The sequence below is a fragment of the Taudactylus pleione genome, unplaced genomic scaffold, assembly GCF_031769625.1.
Source record: "Taudactylus pleione unplaced genomic scaffold, aTauple2 ptg000177l, whole genome shotgun sequence".
NCBI classification, from domain to species: Eukaryota; Metazoa; Chordata; class Amphibia; order Anura; family Myobatrachidae; genus Taudactylus; species Taudactylus pleione.
This window is the reverse complement of record NW_028284579.1, coordinates 2,075,624-2,095,488: the sequence shown is the minus strand read 5'-3', so window position 1 is coordinate 2,095,488 and position 19,865 is coordinate 2,075,624. Positions and strand designations below refer to the sequence as shown.

The 19,865-nt window shown below is 43.9% G+C and overlaps 1 protein-coding gene and 1 pseudogene across 2 annotated transcripts in view; both read left to right on the top strand.

The window, feature by feature from the left end:
• Positions 1-19,865, top strand: part of TRPM3 (transient receptor potential cation channel subfamily M member 3) — a 212,994-nt gene that overhangs the window by 160,603 nt on the left and 32,526 nt on the right. For both annotated transcript variants that reach the window (XM_088475711.1, XM_088475710.1), the window contains one exon: positions 5,844-6,018. In XM_088475711.1, the coding sequence (XP_088331837.1) occupies positions 5,844-6,018 (175 nt within the window). The remainder of the gene's footprint in view (positions 1-5,843; positions 6,019-19,865) is intronic.
• On the top strand, positions 11,106-12,687 carry LOC148520494 (PHD finger protein 3-like; annotated as a pseudogene).

Here is a 19,865-nt window from a genome sequence, read left to right as displayed (position 1 = left end):
GCAGATGGCACCCTGCCCCCCGGCCCAGCCCGCCACTGACTGCTACTTTAGTAGAGGTGAAAATTAGCATCGGCAGTGCTACTGCGCATACGTGAATGTCAGTACACTCATGTGCGACCACCAGCGGAAGGAACCAAATGGAAGTGGAGGGATTTATATGGATCCCTCTTCACCACCAGGTACTCCTTCCCATAGGAAGGAGCTGTGGTCCGGAAACAAACACCATCTGAGATTGACATAAGTTCCTGCAGTAAATCTCCGAAAATATAGTATTTTCAGAGCTTGATGAATTTAGGCCCCCATACAAGTGTACTAGTGACAGCGGGCCACATTGGGGCTGAAAGATAAGCAGGAGATACTGTATCTGTGATATCTCCTGCTTATCTTTATATATTTTTTTTTTTTCATGACTTAAGACCAGATAAAGAAATCAGCTAAAATATACTTGTCCTGAAGAATGACATAGTTACACTTACATTATGGTATAAAGTGTACTATTGCAAATTGGCATGGTCTTGCTAGTTAGAAAATGTGCCCCACCCCCTGGCACTGAGTTAGTGGTGTTAACTGTTTGTTAGTAGGACATGATACAGTAACTTGGGCTTTATTATCCAGTTGTATCAATACATTTGTGTTCTGGTTATACACATGCAGTTGGCCAGGGTTGCTTTGCCTTACATACTGTACTTCCCTTTTTGCTCTTCTTAACTATGCAGTCTTTTATGTGTCCTATATGCCCCTTGTGTTATCTGACAGTTCCTACAATGGCTGTGATATGATCAGGTGATGGAAGTAGTGAGAATGATGTAAAATGAATGATCGATCGTCTGAATCACCAAGCATAAGAACTGATCTATGAGAATCATCACGCAGGGAAAGGTTTCATGAGAAACACATTTATTTCTTCCCACACACAGTGTATCACTCCTCTTTAACAAAATGATCAGAGCCCACACATTACACGACACTTTTTCTGCCAGTCAACTATTCACAGCTCTAAAAATCAAACATACGCTCACTCTTTTAAACAAACTTTGCTGGTGAGACAAAAGCGGTCATATGGTGCTGGCTATGGGCCTGATTCAGGGCCGCTCGCTTGCGCTGTGGATTCGCAAGCGGCCCGATGTTCATACGCACGCGCATGTGCACGATTCGTTCTGTGCATGGTTACAGGGGCAGGACACTAATAACGGGGGGTTGGAGATGCGAACGCAGGCGTGCCTGAGTATTCCAACGTTGTTTTAGAGGCGTGTATAATTAACAGGCAGCGTCATAGTACACGTCACTTGCCTTTTTTTTACACTGATGTCCTCGCAGTGCTTGCGGTAGGGTAAAGCAACCGCAAGCACTGCGTTCACATCTGATGGTGCTCGATGTACCAGTGTTTTCATACACTTCCTGGAGATGACGTGTTGGTGGTGGGCAGCTCTGCCTGTGCGATTGGGCATACGCATACACAAAGTGGCCGCTCGCTAAGACATGGTGGGCGTGCTTATGCCTTGGCGAGCGTTCGCTTCCCGTGATGTCACTGACAAATTTGCATACGCATCCAGCGAGCGTACGCAGATAGCGAACGGGTCTGAATCAGGCCCTATATCCATACGCAGCACAAGAGGCCCCAGTCTCTTAGATGAGACAAACTTTATGATACAGCATAGAGTTGCTCAGAGGTTCTATGTTCGACCACTGATCCCAATGTTTTTGTTTTTTGTTCGCAAGTGGTGGATGTGAGATGCTGGAGATGGGCGTCACTGTGTACAAAACATCAGCTAAATCATTAGCATATTTCAACACAGTCGCGACAGGATTTGTGTGCACCTCTGAATCAGTCCCTTATTTACTCCACTGCCATACACCAGGTGTTTTACTATTAAAAGCATTGCCCTTCTACATTTAGACCTTAAACACACTAGGAAGTGGTGACTTTTGGAAACCACTTGCTTAGTAAATAAACTCCCTAACCCTCTAACCTTACAGTTTGATGATCTGTATTGAAGCAGTTTCTGTACTTAGTATCTGTCCTTGTATGTATCAATCATTGCAGTACACCTGTGATTTTTTTCTTAAACTGTATCAATGCATTAAATATCAGTTACCTTGCATAGATCTCCACCTTTATAATTAAACATCTCTGAGTTAAAATTAAAAAAAAACACGACAAAAACACATATTGGCATTTCATCTTAGGTGAAATTTATTTGAAACAAACGTAATTACATTTTCTATAATTTTATTGATTAATGCTAGTATGGTGACACACCAAGAACGTATCACAAACAATATAACAAAAAAACATGACAACCACCATTCATACAAATAAACCAAACATTGGTGGTCAACTCTGAAATCAACCCGGACGGGATTGTGTTAAATTCCCGGTAGGGACATTGGATTGGCCATCACAAATCATAGGAGAGCACACCCACTAATCTGAATAACAAAAGACTGCTTTTAAATAACAACAAATACACCCCCTCTAACTAAATAGTTAAAAACCCATCAATCAAAATCTGACACTACGAGCTAAAACAGCACCCACAACTTCTGTAAAGGGTGAGGGATAGCAACTATTATCGGACCCACCTAGGGGTTTAATTATGCTCAGCCATATTTATCTGGCTTGCGCTTCAATTATGTATGAACGTTTAATTGCCACGAAAGCAGTTTCATTAAAAGTCTGTCCCAGGGAAGAACTCAGCAGTGATAATTATTGCTATCGCTTCACTGCTTTTTATGACACTATACATGCGTAGCAGTGTCATATTATGAAAATCTCCAGTGGAGGACCCCTCTGCATAAATAACCCCATAGGCACAAAGCAGGTAACACCATCTGAAGATGGCGCTAACCAACGGAGCAAAACCATGAAGAGCTATGTTTTTTCAGCTGATTTACAAAACTATATTGAAAATCCCTATATTGGCCACCAAAAAACAAAGACTATCAAATGTGCTTTCAATCTGATAGTCAGTCTCAGGGAGGTCCAGGTTGGCAGGTTGTGGCAAATTGCATCACCATGGTCCTGCTCCCATAAAACCTTTAGGGGCATGGCGGCGATGATGTAATCAATATCGTATCACATCATCAGGCTCCTTGGCTTCACCTGGATGCAGGAGATTTGTCCACTTTCCCGGGGACCAGCAGACTTCCAAATTAGTGAATCTCCTGGAAATTACAGGAGAGTGGGCAAGTACGGTATTAAATCAGTTTCAATTTTGTCTGCAGTGTTCATGGGTGTTAATATTCAGTAGGGGAGAGTGGGGTAAGATGAACCAATTTTTACTTATGTTGTCCCCTAGGTAAGGAGAAATGAGACAGAAATAAAATGAAAACATCTGCCTTTATTTCAGGATGTCTCCTGGTCAATCGAAATGATAAGAATACATCTATGACAAAGGACTGTGAAAATATGACTTCTCAAAAAAAAAAAGTGGTCTTGTGGCTCAATTTGCCGCAGGGGTAATTTAATCTAAGTCAATGGATACATTTATCCATCTAGGGGTAAATTGACCAACTGACTTTTTCAACTTTAAACCTGAGCATAATTAAAATATATATATTTACTAATACACTTTCTTAAAGGTAACATATAAAACCTACCAAATACAGTTTAACATTCAAACAATGAAACAATTTTCATACATCATCAGTTCAGGATTGCAACATTATTCATCATTCCAGACATAAAGGTTGCAGGGAGACCACCATAAAGGTTGAAGCGTTGCTCCCTCCTTGCCATTCCTCCAGCAGTTGAGGTAGCTTCACTTTGGGGGAAATATACCTCATCATTTTCCTTTATTGCAAAAGTGGTTTCTCTTTACCAGTTCTCCCCTGGATTCTTCTGAGAAATCTTGCTCTCACTTAGTCGCACTTCATTTTCTTAAACAAGCCAATCTAATTGTAGCTCTGTCTGCTTTGATTCGTTCATCCTCAGAAGTGTCATTAAGTGTATTGGGAACATCACTCTCCTCAGAGCTGCTGTCACTGCGGTTTTCTTCTTGGTTTGTTACTTCTTGGGATTTCCTTTTTCTTAGCTGTTACTTTAGCTTTTCCCCTACTGTTATTTTTTTCTCTTCATGATCCCGCCCAGTTGCCTGCTTTTCAGGTGGATCAGATAGGATTCCTGTCTACACACGCTTTCACTTTCTTTGTGCCCTGGGATGTGAGTCTTTGGGTAAGGGTAGAATTCCATCTGTAGACACATTTGCAATGTGGTTGGGACAGAAATCTTGGTGAAGCACATACATGTGTGAGGCATGATGAACTTAATCAGCGACTTCATTTCAGTGCTTCTTGTTGGGGTAAGATGAAATACTGGATAAATTTACCCCACAGCATTTGGCTCACTTTGCCCTACAGCCACCATTTTGGAAACAAAAATGTAAATCTTAGGAATTCAGGCTAATCTTTAGCTAAATGTTTCACATGGTTTTTACATCTGCAAATCACCAAAATGAATTCTATATATTTTTAGACCTGGGTAAATTAACATAACAGTCATTATACCTGACGTAGAATTTTACTTTGACAAGAAAAAACAGTTTCTTGTGAAAAGAGAATACTTACCACTCTACCACGTGCTTCTCTCCATCACAGCCAGATAGAAATGACAGATGCTTCCTGAATTTATGGTCACATGACAACAAATGTGTACAGTTGCCTAGATACAGGGGGTGGGTCAACTTGGCCACTCTCCCTTACTGTATAATTGAGGTCTGTGGGAGCATGCATTAGGTACATAGTACACAGTGCTACAGGAAGACTTTCAGAACAAAATTTGAATACTGTGGGTCTGATTCAGAGTTGTAAGCTAATGCCGCTACTGCTGCAAATGTGTACGCAGATGCCATACAAAAATGTGCAAATGTCGCAGACACCGGGAGATGTATTAAACTGCCCACCGGCTGCTGTGCAAAGCAAAGCATCTGTGTACAACGACGCAGCATTGATCGCAGATCATTCGATTAACGCAGTCCGGAGAGAACCTATGGTCCCACAGAATGACCGCAGGAACTGAGATGCCGAAGCCATACTTCCTGCATATGGGATTGCAGACACAGGATGTGACATGGTCACGACACGCCTACGTTTTTAGCCAATACTCACCCAAATGCTCCCTAACTGTCAATTACACCGTGAGTAAATACTCGTTGGGAGCAACTACTATAATGTACCTTGACGTATGCACAGTGCACAGATGGCTGATAATCGCTTAACTGCGAAAACATCAGCATAGAGTACAACTCTGAATCAGTCCCTGTGTTAAAAGCAAGGACAAAGTACAAGGCTTTTGCGTATATTTACTAAGCTTGCCCGCAGTTCTGGCCATGGTCATTAAAATGGCTGCAATATTAAATGCAAAACATGCCTGGTTTTGCATCCAATATTATTGCCGTTTTAAATCCTGCTACCAGATCTGTTGACAAGAAGCAGCTTTGAAAAACCACCGAGGCTTTGGCTCCTAAATGTATAATACCATACATCATGTATTTTTGGGGTATAGTAAACTGTAATTGATTATTCTCATCCCAAAGTCTGCCCAAATGTACCTGGGTGTATGTCAACACAGGGAAAATGCTAATTGTTTTACAAATATTTAGTGTTCTTGTTTGGCCATACTGAACCTGCTGTCCTTATATGAAAACTTAGTAATAATTTACATTTAGGGATAACAATACCTATTACAGTATGTAGCAGTTTCAGAAACAAAAGGATATTTATATTACAAATGTAAACATGTTATTGACTGAAATTGTGGATATAAATGTTTTTGACACCATGTTGATGACTCTAATTCTTTCTCTGCTGTTTCTTTTCCTGCCTATGTATTTCACCCTGTGAAGATGATTGATATGATGTACTTTGTGATCATCATGTTAGTGGTGTTGATGAGTTTCGGTGTGGCAAGGCAAGCCATCCTCTTTCCCAGCGAGGAGCCCTCCTGGAAACTGGCTAAGAACATTTTTTACATGCCCTATTGGATGATCTATGGTGAAGTGTTTGCTGACCAGATAGACCGTAAGCAAATCCTTTATGATTATCTAATTTCTTATTCAGATATTTAACATTGCTCAATTAAAGTCTTATTAGTTCATTGCCGTGTATCCAAAATAAATTACTTTGACTGTGCAGCAGCAGTAATTCCGGAGGAATTTGTGCATTTTTGTTTATTTAAGCACAGAGGACATCAAATTTACTGTAATTGTAGAAACAATTGGTATAAATAGTATGGATGGATCTGTTTTTGCACCAGAATCAAAATAAAAACTGTGCCAATTAACATTACATAATTTGCAGATTTAATCATTAAAATTTTATTTAAAATAGTAGGTTTTGTAATACTAATTAATTTACCCATTTATGAATGTAATTGTTGCGAATGCATTTTATGCTATTACTTAGTTAGAACTATAAACTTCTTTATTGTAACAGTTCTACTAGCAGGGATTGTCATTACATGGCTGTCTATCTGACTCTAATTTTAGTAACTTGAGATGCTACTATTATAATTCATTTATAACATGAACATGTAGCCCTACTCTATTAAAAATGAACAGCACTACTGTAAGTTAATGCATTTCTATAGTAGAGTCATCCACACCTTTCTATATCTAATGGTAATCCTGACTTTTCATTTACACAGCTGAAATGTAAAAGGGCTAATTATGATGACTGAGATAGCTGGGCCATTAAAGTTATTATGTGCCACATCATGTTAGGATGACAAGAAACTGCATTTATAACTGATGATTATGCCGCACCAGTAATAATACTTAAGTTACACAGGTATATTAAAGCAGCAATCCCAAATTGCTAAATCAAGTAGCTAACATGCAATTGTCTTAGCTATCCTACTACAAATCATTATCTCCTTTTCAATACCTCTCTGGAGGGAAAACAAGTATGGCTGCCACAGGGTCACAGCTCTCAGCATATCGTAAAGTGGAAAAATTGCCCATAGCAACCAATCAGCTTCTAACTGCCACTTTATAAACTGTCCTAGATAAATGATGGCTAGAAGATAACCGGTTGCTCCGGGCAACTGTTCCACTTTATCTCTCTCTTATGGTTAGTACACATGCCTTATTGTCTGCTTGTCAGGCACAGACAAAGTCAGTCTGCTACACAGACACAATAGGGGAGGATGTCAAGTCCTCTCTGCTCACTACACCATGTGCCATGTGACTATTGTTGCCATGGTAGCCTTATAACACTGTTGAACATCTGAATTATTATCAATCATTGCTAGCAGTCTAAAGAAACCAAGAATAAATTGTAAATAACAAGATTTCTACTTAAAGAATGCCGCAGTCATATATGTTAAAAAAAAATCCACACCTCATTTCTTCATGGGATTGCTCCTTTAAGTCGTACTAGATGGCTCTAATAAGAGAACACTGCTTTTAATACAGTGCTTTGTAAACATGTTTGTTTCAGAATTATGATATCTGAAGTTGTTTACATCGCTGTTTCACAATGGAAAGTATTTGCTAAGCAGGGAATATAACATGGAAGTTAGAAAAAAAAAAATTATTAAAATTCTTTTTAGAGAGAAAATCACATTACTAATAAGAATCTTTCACACACATTAGGAGCAAAAGTAACATGAATGAATTCATTTAAATAATGTGAAACCTATAGTTTAAATCTTGTTTGCTTTAAGCAGTCCCTGCAGGTTCTCCTGGAAAGAACTTGTCAAATGTCAACATGTAATGACTATGACATTAATCTAGGTCATGACAGAAAATTGTGCAGATCTTTGAAAGAAAAGAGGGCACAATGTACCTGATATTAACAACAGGGAATAAGGCAAGGAGCCAATGTGCCGAGATGTGAACAGAACAGAAGCTTTTTGTGGGTTACTGAGGTACAGATGGACTAGGCAGAGCATTCCTTGGCTTTCAGTGAACAAACTGAACATATACACAAATAGAAGAGACAAAATGGTGTAATACCTAAATTTCATGTTACTGTTTGCACTTATAGGGGCCTATGTATCAAGCTGTTTTTTACATAAAATTATGCAGAAACAGCAGTCTCTGCATAATTTTGTGTAGCGAACCTATGTACTAAAAGCACAATGCAGGACATTTCACAGAAATCCCTGGCAAAGTGTTAATTAGCACTGCAGATCGCAGTCCCCATTATTATCAATGGGGACTATGATCTGACTTCTTCCTATGTACTAAACTTCAAAATGCAAAGCTTTTCAAAGTTTAGCCCCGGTAGTTTACACCATCTTCAGGTGGTATAAAGTACTGTAAGCCTATGGGGGCTCCAGGGGCAGGAGAGCGATCTTTTGATCTCTCCACTGCAGCCCCTGGCCAGCGCTGGAAGCTGACAATGTGCGCATGCGGAGTGTCAGCTTCCCCTGGGGAAGTCTCTCAATTCTGTGAAAGACTTCTCCTAAATGCCGGGAATATAACTCGTGGGGACAGCGTTTACCACAACCTCTGTCTCTGTGTGTTCCCAGTAGTACATAGCCAGGATATTTTTATTAAAAAATTTAAATATCCCTGGCGAGTTAGGTACATAATAATTGCGGCTGGTCCACCATTATTAGTACGTAGACCCCATAGTGAGCCAGAGACAGTATTTGCCTGCAGGCCTGCCAAGAGCCGCTGTGGGCCCGGGTAACAGGGGGCGTGGCCTAATCGTGGGCGGCGTCAGACCCGGGCCCCTCAGGAAACCCTGGCCTGGGTAATTTGTACCCGCTCCCCCCCCTCTCGGCGCCCCTGTTTGCCTGTAACAAGCATTAACTTTCTGAATGCAGGCCCTGCTCCTGACACAACTTCCTCATTCTTCCATTCCAAACTCTAAATTTTCATTCTAAAACTAGCGATCTACAGTACGTTGTCTATGCAAGTTTCCAGAAATATCTGCCAACCATTTTCAGTTATAATAACACCATACTGCTCTGGTAAGTTATTTACTGCTATCTGGCAGATTCAGATTCTTGCCATGATGGAACAATGCTTTGCTTTAGTGCGTTGAGAATAGATGACACATTTGGTTATGTCCTATGTCAGCAAAGGGTGGGTGGGAGTAAATATTTTTATGAACCCAAACATACTGTACAGTACAGCTGAAGGTCACTGTTTGTGGGTACGTGTACTGTACCTTCTAAACATTGTCACTCCAAGCCATGGGCTTTGTTGGCTACCTAAATTCATTGTGCTTTGCTTATTTTTATGTATAGTTTGGTATTTGGTATTAAGGGCCTGATTCAGACCCGCTCGCAAGCGGGTCGATGGCCGTGCAGTGTGTACGCATGCGCGAGCCCCGGAGTGACCGAGAAATCACTCGCTCCGGCGCTCGCATCCAAAAGGGGCGGCTGTCGATGTTGATCGACAGCTCGCCCCGTTTGGTAGGCGGGTCGGGGGGGTGGCTGGCCAAACGGAGGTGTTCCCGAAGGAACGCCTGCCATTTGGGGGCGGCCCCACTGACATCACGACTGATGTCAGTAGTTGAGCTTCCTGCTCTCTAGAGCCAGAAGCTCACTCAGGCTTGCGGGAACGAGACCCTACCACAAGGGTCTCGTCGCAAGCCCGATGGTCGCGTTGGTCACAACCATCACCTGGCCGCTTGCAAAAGCTGGGGGTGGTCCCCTGATTCACAGCAAGTGCTTGCTTTTTGCGAGCGGCTCTGAATCAGGCCCTATGTGTGTCCATCTTCTATGATATTGATTTAAAGTATCAGTCAATGCAATGGCAAATAATGGAAGTTTGCCATGCCAAGTGCTGTACAACTACGTATACTTACATTTCATTCACTTCTGAATATTTGATTATTTCCTGTTGAGTACAGTAATGAAACAGTAAAAACTGTTATGGGGTATTTGCTACATATGATTAGAATGATCAAATGTAGTCTTCACAACGTTTTTACATGATTGTTAATTGGGTCCTGATATGTGAAACCCAGCTATGAAAAAGGGTGTATTTATGCACATTAAGATGCATTGCCTGTCCACATTATTGTAAATCACTGTAAGTACAGATGTGTCCCGCTACATCTTTGCCGATCTCGCTACAAATGTGCGCACGCATCACAACACGCAATTACCCGCAGCAGCATTACTGGTAAACTTCCATTATTTGCCTCTTCCAAGCCATTTCATTGACTGATACTTTAAATCAATATCATAGAAGATGGACATAATATCAAATACCAAACTATACTTAAAAAGTAGCAGCGATCAGGTCTTCTCTGCAGACTCTCTTGAGTTTGCAGCGGCTGATGGGATTGCAAGAGGCGGAGCTACAACAGAGTGCATTCTCGCGGACAGGAAAGTAATCCGCTTGCCTGTCCCTTTCATGAGAAAATACAGAAGATGCACACACTCCACCATTCTCAGATGGCAAATGCGGTAACAGCTCAGGAGCGAAAAACTGACCTTTCTGCTCCTTTATGAATCTCAATCACCATACACATGTATAGTATAGCAATCAATGCAGTCACGGAGCGGGTGTCCTGCGGGAGAAGTCATAAGCTTCTCCAAAGGCATCCTGATTGATGAATCACACAAAGCAAAGAAAGTGCCCTGATTTCAGCTATACAGGACACTTCACTGCTTCATGAATAGACCCCTTTATTAGCAGAACCTATGGTGTTGATAGTAGAGATGTGCACTAATCCCTGTGTTTTGGTTTTGGATCTGGATCTCCCCTGGTTTTGGATCTGGATTGGTTTTGCCAAAACCTCACCTCCGTGTTTTGCTTTTCAATTTTGGTTTTGGATCTGGATTTTTTTCTTAAAAAATCATAAAAACAGCTAAAATCAGATAAAATGGGCCTTTTTTTGTTCCTACAGTATTATTAACCTCAATAACATTTATTTCCACTGGTTTCCAGTAAATTTTGACCACCTCACAGCTCACTATATTGTTTTCATCCAGTTTAGGCCCAAAATTTGCACCAAGCTAGCTGGCTGGCTAAGCTAAGCGGCAGCAGTGGGCGGCACAAACACATGGCAGTTCAACTTCAAACATGGCACATCAGGAAACACTTTTATTATTCAAGAGAGGTCTATAGAAGTGGTGGCCATGCTGACACAGCTGGTTTATTATGTGTGACAGCTCCGGTGTGGAGGTCTATCAAGAAAGTGAGAAAATGGATAAACCATTTTATGCGGATCCCCCTAACCCTGCTGTGTCACCACAGAACCGTGAATGTTACAGCCCATTGGGATTATTTGAGAAGTTTGTTGTAGAAACTCCATTTAACACCTTGTCTGATCCTATTCCCGATGTCTCCTCGTGTGAAATGGCAGACAGAGCATTCTCTGGATAACCATATATTTCAAAAAATGTGAATGCACTTACTCTGAACAATACATCAGTGATGGAGAAGATATACTGGATGCTGAACAGAGTCTCTCCTGTTAAAACTAAGAAAGAACACCAAACTTGCCAGCTGCTAGGATACTGGAATGCAGATTCCAAAGAAGTACAGATACTGGATGAGCTGGAGAGTTGTTCTGACCAGATGGGTCAGGCAGAGTACATTCTCATCCAGGATGATGATGGTGACATAATACGTGAAGAGGATGGAGAACAATCTCAGACACACTTAACCACTATGCTCGATACAAAAAGGACAAGAGACCTGTTGGTGAGTCCAGAATCCCTAAACGTATCAAAGCCCATAGGAAGGTCAAAAAAGAAAATGTGTAAAAGAATGAAGACTCTCTCCTCCCTGATGTTGGCTTCAGGCAAGTCACCTAAAGAGATTCGGACCACCACAGTACAGATGATATATATGAAGTTCTGCTGAAGAGAGTTCAGGAAACCAAAAATCTTGATGTGCCTCTGGAAACATTGAAAAAAATTGGCAATGAATGTAGAGAATGAAATTTACAACAACTTGTATAATACTGGTGTGAGGTACAAAGATAAGTTCAATCTGAAAGACCCAAAAAATAAGATTTTCTTTCACTGTGTGGTACTAGGGGAGATCACCACACAATGTCTTGTTCAGTTGAGCCCAACAGAAATGGCTGGACTGGAGCTGAAAAATTGGAGAAACCAAGAGAGACAGCATACTCTGGAGATCATTAAGAAAGTAGAAAAAGAGCTGCACCACAAGCAGCAGATGACTAAACTCACACACAAAAGTTTAATAGAAATAGATACAACACCAGATCAGATGTTTACCCTGGACGATCTGTCTGATTCATCATGGTGCCCCCAAGATTGTGCAAATTCTGCCAAAAGAGAGACTGACACCACGGCTAAACATAAGAGTCACCTTCTGGATGTGAATTGTCTCATTGGCACGGGGAAAACCCAAGCCTCAGATGAGATGGATCTCAGCCAGTGGACAACATTGAAATCACCATTAAAAAGTCACAATGGAAAACTACAGTGTGGAGAATATTTCTTCACAGTCAGGAGATTCCTCAGAGAACATGAAAAAAGATGCTCTAGGTGCTGAACTTCAAGGGATTTCTCCATCATGTTCTGCAGTGTGGAAAGGTTTCATTCACATCTTTTCTATAAAGCAGTTCAAAGTTGCAACCTTCAAAGTGTCTGGCTATAACACCCACCTTCACCAGGAATTACCAAAGATTATCACAAGCAAAGGATTCATCTGTCCGGAATCTGTCTGGGAATTCATGGATCGTATCTGGCCTGAATGTACTAAGACATCCAGTGATTTTGGATTCTGTAGCCGACTTTGGGCCTGATTCAGAGTTGGGAATAGAGAGAGCTCTCTCTCTCAACTGATCATCTTGGTGAAACCATGCTGCACTGCATGGTGGGGCAGATTTAAAATGTGCAGAGAGATTTAGATTTGGGAGGGACGTGTCCAAACTGACATCTGAAGTGCAGTGCACTAATAAAGCTGTGCCGTATTTGTGAGCTACATGCAAAAGCAGCCAGTATTTACATTACATGTAAAAAAATGTATGTATTTACACCCCTTGCATTGCAACATAGTTTGCCCAGGTACACAGTTAAGTGCTATCTCTCTCTCTATTCCCAACTCTGAATCAGGCCCTTGGGGATGGTCTTGATAATGACCATCCCCATCTGTTGCTAGACCTTCTTCTTCCAAACCATCCATCCTGGAGAGAGAAGAGCTTCAGATGTTGGAACAGGGGCTCGCACCTATTTGGCTTCCCTCCAAAGAGCAGAGCTCTGTTCCTCAGGAAGTGTCTATGCTTGAGCTGATAGGTAGTCTCTGTCTGTTGGTAAACACCCTTCAGGAGATGGCAACCCAGAATAACAACAACTATAATAAATAATGTGTCCACTGATAATAACCAGCCTGATCCCTTAACAGCAACATACCCATATGGCCAACTCATAATATGACACATATGATATGTTTATGTTTTTGAATAGAACTGTTTTAGAATTTAGGATGTCCACTCTACTGTATATAGCTTTGTAAATATAGGCTTTAGTTTTTTAGAGCATATAACTTTATAAACTGTTAGAATAACATTTTTACTATGTTTCAGATTAAAAAAAAACTTTTTGTAAACCAATAACTTTAAAAAAAAAGTTTTCATTGCAGTATTCATGTATGTTTTTATAAAAAAGATGTTTTTTATTACTGGTCCTGTTTACAAAATGCAATAAAAATTAGAGATGAGCGGGTTCGGATCTCAGAGATCTGAACCCACCCAAATTTCAGGGATCCAGGGATCCTGCCTGCCCCGGATCCCTCACCCGATGCAAAACCAAAAAGGTTTTGTATTGAGCGGGCTTAACGCTGATTGCTTGAGAGAGCCGTCTGTCACGGCTCTCAGCCAATCAGCGTTAAGCCAATTGAAAATGCAGAAGAAAAAGAAGATGGAGCCCGCCGCCTGACACCGTCAGCACCCCCCCCTGCCAACACTGCCTCCACCCCCACTGGCAGCATCTCCCACTGCCGACACCACCGCAGCCGGCACCCCAGTACTGAGGACACCGTCAGCGACCCCCACACTGCCGACACTTCTGACATTCCCACATTGAGGACACCACCGACACCCCTGCACTGCAGACACTGGTCCTAATTCAGAGCCGCTCGTAAGCGGCCGCTCGTTCGTTCCGAGCGATGTTTGCCCAACTGCGCATGCGTACGGATCGTAATATGCATGCGCGAACCAGTCAGTGCGGCCGAAAATCGTTTGTTCGCTAAATAGCGAATGCCTGCTATTTTGAGTGACAGGAGGAGGCGTATGTGGGTGGTAACAGGGGAAGGTGCTTGAAAACGGGGAGTGGAGATCCGAACGCAGGCGTGCTTAAAGGTCAAAGCGGGCGTTTTATGGGTGTGCATAATTAATACAGCAGCGTCATTGTCCACGTCACTGGGTTATTTTATAGTCAGAACTGCTCGCAAGATTGCAGTAGGAAAAACCAACCACAAGAATAGCGAGCAGTTCATACGCTGGTCGATGTACTCGATTAATCTAATAAATAGCGGACATGACGTAGGATGCGAGCGGCCAAGGGGCATAGTTATCCAAAAAACGACCTCAAGTTTTGTTCGCTCGTTCAGACCTAGAGGCGTGAACAGACAGCAAAGAGCGAACGGTTCATTTGAATAGCCACCCCTTTTTTCTGAACGAACGACCGCAAATAGCGTCCGGCTCTGAATGAGGTCCACTGTCAGCACACATGCACTGAGGACACCGCTGGCACCCCCGCTCTGCCAACACCGCCAGCACCCTGCATTAAGAACACCCCTGCACTGCCGACACAGTCAGCAAACCTGCACTGAGGACACTGCTGGCACCCCTGCTCTGCCAACACCGTCGGAACCCTTCACTGAGAATGCTGCCAGCACCGCAGCACTGCCATTCCATGTACTGAGGACACCGCCAGCAACCCCCACACTGCCGACACAGCCAGTAAACCTGCACTAAAGACACCGCTGGCACCCCTGCACTGCCGACACAGCCAGCAAACCTGCAGTAAAGATACCGCTGGCACCCACGCACTGCCGACATCACCGGTACCCTTCACTGAGGACACTGCCAGCACCGCAGCACTGCCATTCCATGAACTGGCACCCCTGCACTGCTGACACAGCCAGCAAACCTGCACTAAAGATACCGCTGGCACCCACGCACTGCCGACATCACCGGTACCCTTCACTGAGGACACTGCCAGCAACGCAGCACTGCCATTCCATGTACTGAGGACACCGTCAGCAATCTCCCTCTGCCGACACTGCTGTCACAGTAAGTGCACTATTGGTGTATCCAACCCACACTGTATAACACACTGTATCCGTGTTGGAAATTAGAAGCTGAACTGCCACATGTTAGTGCCACCCACTGTATCACTTAGCTTAGTCAGCCAGCTAGCTGGATGCAACCTTTTGGCCTTAACTAGATGAAGCAAATAATATTTGAGGTGGTCAAAATTGATTGGAAATTACTGGAAATAAATGTTATTAAGGTTAATTATACTGTGGGAACATAAACAGGCCCATTTTATGTGATTTTAGCTGTCTTTATGATTTTTTAAGAAAAAAATCCAGATCCAAAACCAAAACACGAAAATAAAACACAGAGGTGAGGTTTTAGCAAAACCAATCCAGATCCAAAACCAGGGGGGATCCAGATCCAAAACCAAAACACGAGGGTCGGCGCACATCTCTAATAAAAATATTTATCAAAATTGAAAAAAAAATTAAAAAAAAATGTTTTTATTTTTTTCACTGATGGTGTGGCTAACACGCACACAAAAAAAAATGTAATGTTTTTTGCACACTGGAGGTGAACCCCTGAAAGAAGCAGCAGCCTCTTGACAGACATCAGCACAGGACCCCGGCACACCTACGCCGATAACAGTGACAGCCAGGTGTAGCTAACATGCACACAAAAATATAGTTTGTTTTATTTTTGGCCCAGCAGCCCTTGACAGACAGCAGCACAGCACCCCTACGCAGCTACACCGAGGACAGAGACAGCCAGGTGTGGCTGACACGCACACAAAAAAAATTAGTTCATTTATTTTTTGGGCAGCACCCCCTCGACAGACAGGAGCACAGCACCCCTGCACAGCTACGCCAATGACAGTGACAGCCAGGTGTGGCTTACACGCACACAAAAAAAAATGTTTATTTATTTTTGGGCAGCAGCCCCTCGACAGACAGGAGCACAGCACCCCTGCGCAGCTATGCCGATGACAGTGACAGCCAGGTATGGCTGACACGCACACACAAAAAATATAGATTTTTTTAACACTGGGGTGAACCCCTGAAAAGAGGCAGCAGCCCCTTAACAGACAGCAGCACAGCACTCCTGCACTGATGACAAGTGTGGCTAGCACTAAATTTCTTTATTTATTTCACACACTGGGGGTGGGTGAAGAGCACCCCTGAAGGACAGAGCACCCCCTGGACAACACAGCACTACAGCCAGCCAGCCCCTATGGACAGGACAAGTAGAGCCAGCCAGCCCCTATGGACAGGACAGCGACAGACAGCCAGCCCCTATAGACAGGACAATGACAGCCAGACAGCCCCTATGGACAACAGTAGCCAGCCCCTATGCACAGCGTCAGTGTGCAATTAACAATAACAACACAACAGCACAGCACAGCTCCCTCCCTCTCCACTTTCCACAGCCAAAATGAAAAATGGTGGTGAATCCCGGGACCTTTATAGAATCCTAAACCCGCGAGAATCCGACAGTGGGATGATGACGTTTTGCCTCATTTTCAGATCTGAGTCAGGCGGGAAAACCCGAGCCGACTCGTATCTGCTTCAGATCCCCGTAATTCGGGGTGGGTTTGGTTCTCAGGGAACTGAACCCACTCATCTCTAGTTGATAGGTGTCAGTGGTTTGATGGAGGTCCGTTCACATGATGAATAGCTTAACCAGGGATTGGTTTGTTAACCAGGAACACAAGATGTTAGTCGACCAGTGACGTGAGGTAAGGTCAATGGCTGGGGAGGCACGCATGGAGATGAGTCTGAGTGCTGGGAGCCTGTCTCATCCCCTACTCACTGTAACTCTACCCTCACTACACTAAACTTCAGTGTCTATTGATTCTCCAACCTGCATCACTGTGTCTTCTCTTGCTGCTGCTGACCGATCTATAAACAATGCAGTGCACTGCCTGGTCACATGACACATCCAAGGTGTCCATCAGAAGTGAGGCTGACCTGTTGCTGCCTCATCTCTCATCTCCCTACAGTCCCAGGGAACTCCACAAAGCTGATGAATGTTAACTATAAAAATTATTCCAATAAACAAAAGAAGATGATTATAAGTTATAAATATCTTCTTTGTATTATTCTAATAATTTTTTTATCTAATCTCAGGAGTATGACAGGGGAGGGAAGGATGGTCTGCACATCCCTGAAGTCGACAAACATGGTTAATGCAGCAGGTATACAATACAGGAACATGCAGTATGACAGATCCAGCCAGGAGTGGGTTAATGCATGTGGTGTGTGATATCTGGGGCACATACCTGCACATACTCACAGTGGCAGCAATGGAGTGTATATAGAATCCAGCGGTGGTGACACAGTAATGTGTATATGTACCACAGTGTGTCTATAGCACAGGCTCTGTCAGGAGACAGTCAAGGGAAAATCCTACTGCAGTTCTATATAGGATGTATAGGAAGACCAGTGGCAGAACTCCCAGAGACAATGGAGTCAGCTGCTGCCGGGCGCCAGCCCTGAAAAGGACACCTGGCTCCATTGTCACCCGGGTCCCGGCCGTTTCACCTACTGGCTTCAGTGAGTCAGTCTTCTAACTAGAGGAGCAGAGCCGCTGAGCTGAGCTCAGTGGCACTCCTCCTCCGGCTCCACCATGTCTCTCTGGTCATGCCGTCACGTATCATGTGACCGTCCGCGAGTCGCAGGTGGTCACATGATACGTGATGTCAGCTACGACCCTGTTTCTGCCCCTTCTGAGAAGCCGAGACTCCGTCTTCGACACACTGCTGCGCTGCAATTTGGCACCGTGACCGGTGGCTGGCTGCGGGGAGAGAGTGGCCGGGACCCGGGAGAGAGGCTCTGTGGGCTGGCTGTGGCACTGCAGGAGACAGGCAGTATAAAACATTATTACAGTAAGTCTGTCTCAGTGCAAGCCCTATGAGGGTGTGGTGGGGTGGCAAATGAGTAAAATTGATTGTGCTGTACTTTTGGTGTGTTGGCACAAAGGACATTGGGTAATACAAAGACATATTTTATGATTATATTATTTAATTGTTATTCCAAAAAGTGCAGGTAATTATGAAACATTGGACAAGTCACAACAGGTTCCACTTTATGCTTTTGTGAGGACACTATAGGCCCCATTTAGATCTGAACAAATGCCTGTTAGCTGGGTGTATTTAGAGTGTTTTCGCACTGCATATACACTGGAACTGAGAGTGCATACTTTAAGTAGGAGCGATGCAGAAATTTACAATTTTTATTAAGCACTGTGGAGGCTCCTGCCGCCTAGCTCCACCTCTGAAGGGGCACCACAACATATTCACTCCACTTAGGGCTGTAACCATGTACCAGTAGTGGCCGCCCAATACATGGCCGCCCAATACATGGGACCTCTTCCCAGCACCTGAGAAGCCACCATACACTAGTGGAGAGCTTCATGTCAGACCATCAGCTGCTGCCTACATCTATCTATAGCCTGTCTGCATGCGAAATGCAACATTATAGTGTCATTGGTTTTGAGGGGGGGAGCACCAAATTATAACTTGCCTCCGGGCATCTGGGATGAACTTACGCCACTGAGGAAGACACACAGTAAAGGTGGGCATGCGAAGTAGCGCTTTAGGTCGGGGGTCATGCATATGACTTTAGCGCACCTCTGTTACGATGCGGACCCTACAGCACCAACAGTATGAAGGAGATAGCGTAGAACGTTCTCCTCAACAGGCTTAACCATTCTGCTGCCTGTGGCTACTAGTGAAATGGTGTCTTTCTCACTCTTCATATATACTAGAGATGTCATTTCCAAAACTGCCTTAGACTACCTTATTATAGACACACCGTTGCTAACACTTAACTGGTCCTTGATGTTCTGTGTAGAAGTTACTCTTCATGTAATACCTTTCTCTACACAATAAACTTTTTTTGAGTGAGATAATTATAGGTGTAGGTAGGGTTTAATTCAGGGCTCGACAAAACCCGGGGGCCAGGTTGCCATGGTGACCAGATTTGGCTGCCTGGCGACCAGATTTTCAGCAACCTCCGGGCCCTGTAGTGCAGACCGCGAGCGCGGTCCACACTACATTGTAACAAACACACAGCCACCAGCGGCGGCTGTATGTTTGTTATAGTAGCCGATGGGAGTCAGACAGACTCTCATTGGCTACTGCGTCATCCACGGAGTGAGCCGGTTGGAGCTCACTCATGAGCTCCGCCTTCCGGCTCACCCCGCAGCAGGTGATGGGAGAGACGTAATGACGTCTCTCCCATGGTGCAGAGCGGGCCTGGAGGAGCGGACAGCGGCGGTCATCGGCAGGAGCGTGGATCAGGTAAGTTGCATGTTTTGTTTTTTTTAAGGGGCATTGCATAGTTTGGGTAGCCGCATTAGGTGGGGGTGGCCGCTACTGGTGGCACTGTATGGAGGGCCACTACTGGGGCACTGTACAGGATGGGGCCACTACTAGGGGCAATGCATAGTGGGACTACTACTGGGGTCACTGCATAGTGGGGACTACTACTGGAGGGACAGCTACTGGGGGCACTGCATAGGGGTGACCACTTCTGGGGGCACTGATTAAAGGGACACTACACAGGGGGACCACTACTGGGGCACTGTATAAGAGGGGGGTGTTACTAGGGCACTGCATAGGGGGGTGCCACTAAGGGCAATGCATGGTGGGGACTACTACTGGGGGAACTGCAGAGGGGGACTACTACTGGGGGCACTGCAGAGGGGGGACTACTACTGGG